Raw genomic sequence first — 2575 nt, forward strand, 5'->3', positions numbered from 1 at the left:
AACCTACTATAAAACTAGTAGAACCGCGATCTTGCCACACCTGACTAATTGTGGTTGTAAACAATAACACAATATAAATCCTTATTAGTCTAGTAGTGGGAAGAAGAGGTTATCATCATGGCCCCAAATAACTTTTAAATATCTTGCAATTGGCGACGAGTCTCTTCCAATACAGTCACTCTCAATACTTAAAGCAGTGCTTTGGCACTGTTTGTTAAGTTGTGCTTTGAGTATAGCTTTTTTTGTGTGTGTGACGTGTCACTTATGAGCGTTGAATGTTTTGTGGTCACTTTATGTATATATTCTTCTTTTTTGCAATAGCTTTTCGACACTTTGTTTTTCTATCTATCTATCTATCTATCTATCTATCTATCTATCTATCTATCTATCTATCCTCTCCATCATCGGCAATAGTCTGTGGTGTGTGTTCCCCACACTCCCGAGCCCCCACCTTTGCGCTCAGGTTCACCGGGAAAACCGCGGTCGCAGCAGCTAAACACAGCAGGTGACAAAGACAGAAACCTCAGGAATGCAGCCCCATTTGTACTGCAGCCCCATTCATACAAGACTGTCGCACAAAACTAGTGAAAACAACCGATCTACAAGTACACATGTGTGCTTGTAGATCTGCTGTTTTCACTAGTTTAGTACATTTTATAGATGATAAATACAAAACGAACGGTTTTGGACATATAAGGTTTCCACCCAACAACGATGATATGCAATAAATATAAGGTGCTGGGTGTGAAAATTATAATGTAGGGGTGCCTCGGATTAAAAAAAATATTTATGGGGTGCCCTGAGACAAATAGGGTTTGGAAACCCCTGCTATAGGCTACCTACCACATATGAGGTTACAGGCACATACAAATGAAATAAATGTTTCATCAGATTGATAATACGTATGTATGCTCTCTGTGCTCCATGGACGAACACAAAGGTCACAATACCATCTCGGCTGCAGCAGAGCGGACCGAGAGACAGAAAGAGCTTGGTCCGAGTCTGCAGAACATCCAGAAGAGAATCCAGGAGAGAGAGAAAGACGTGAAGGTGCTTCAGCAGGAGGTGGAGTCCATCAAGCACTGTGCTGACAGAGCAGTGGAGGACAGTGACACCATCTTCACTGAGCTCATCTCTTCCATGGAGAGAAGAGGATCTGAGGTGAGGCAGCAGATCAGAGAGCAGCAGGAACGTCAAGTGAGCTGCGCTGAAGAAGTGAGGAGGCGAGTGGAGCAGGAGCTCTCTGAACTGAGGAGGAGACATGCTGAGCTGCAGCATCTGTCACTCACAGAGGATCACATCCACTTTCTACAGCGTTTCACCTCCTCTCTCTCAAGGACCAGTGAATCTACACACCCAGTCAGCAGCCACGTCCGTCCTCTGAGATACTTTGAAGATGTGACTGCGGCCGTGTCCAAGATGAGGGACAAGCTAGAGGACGTTCTTACAGAGGAAGGGACAAACGTCTCAGAGACAGTGAACAGAGTGGATGTTTTACTGTCAACACCACCAGAGCCCAAGACCAGAGCTGAGTTCTTACGATATTCACATCCAATCACACTGGATCCAAACACAGCTCATCAATGGCTGTCTCTGTCTAAAGGGAACAGGAAAGTAACATGGATGGACAAACCACAATCATATCCTGATCACCCAGAGAGATTCACTGGATGGGCTCAGGTTCTGAGTAGAGAGGCTCTGACTGGACGCTGTTACTGGGAGGCAGAGTGGAGTGGAGGCGATGTTCGTATAGCAGTCTCATATAAAGATATCAGCAGAACAGGGTCTGGTTGTGAATGTATTTTTGGATACAATGATAAATCATGGTCTTTATACTGTACCAAACAAGGTTATCAGTTCATACACAGAGGCAGTAGAACTCCCCTCCCAGACTGTGTCTCCTCCAGAGTAGGAGTGTACGTGGACCACGGTGCAGGTACTCTGTCCTTCTACAGAGTGTCTGCAGACACCATGACTCTCCTTCACACAGAACACACCACCTTCACACACAACCTCCATGCTGGACTTTATCTTTATTTAACTGGAGACACTGCTGAGTTGTGTGACCTCAAGTAGATCACTCTGCTGTTTAGTCTCTCATGTCAGGAGTCAGGAATCGTTTCTTTATTATTTCACTGTTTTACTCTCAGCCTGCTTTGTGAGCTTGTAGATCAGCTATTTTTGCTATGGGTCGTATGATGAAATATAATAGGGGCTTAAAGTGGTTAATAATCTATTTTAATAATTTGTTGTCTTGTATTCATACACCTTCTTGATTTGTCTTGTTATGATGTATTCATTACTTTATGGATTTGATATTCCATGTGAAATATAGATTTTATTTCTCCATATTTTCTTATTCTCAAAACAACAGTTGTTTGTCTGTTTTCCTGTTGTTTTGAGTTATTTAGGGTTTATTTTCTATACAGAGGTTAGATGTGTATTTACAGTTAAACACCAGGTTTATGTTCTGCTAAAATATCATCATCCTTTTTAAATGCACTCCAAAGACGCTCCACGCATTGGAAAGGCTTCACTTCATACCACATCCCTCACTGGCAAGTCTTTGTTGTTC

General features: G+C 42.9%; 1 protein-coding gene across 1 annotated transcript; it reads left to right on the plus strand.

Annotated features, from left to right (window-relative positions):
• Nucleotides 1-879: 879 nt before the first annotated feature.
• On the plus strand, nucleotides 880-2076 carry LOC308288048 (tripartite motif-containing protein 16-like; the record flags this gene model as incomplete). Its single annotated transcript, XM_080729391.1, has 1 exon — nucleotides 880-2076. The coding sequence occupies one exon, from the start codon at nucleotides 880-882 to the stop codon at nucleotides 2074-2076; it is 1197 nt and encodes a 398-aa protein (XP_080585517.1).
• Between the last annotated feature and the right edge of the window lie 499 nt (nucleotides 2077-2575).

The sequence above is a fragment of the Nannobrachium achirus genome, assembly GCF_963921795.1.
Source record: "Nannobrachium achirus genome assembly, chromosome: 7".
NCBI lineage: Eukaryota > Metazoa > Chordata > Actinopteri > Myctophiformes > Myctophidae > Nannobrachium > Nannobrachium achirus.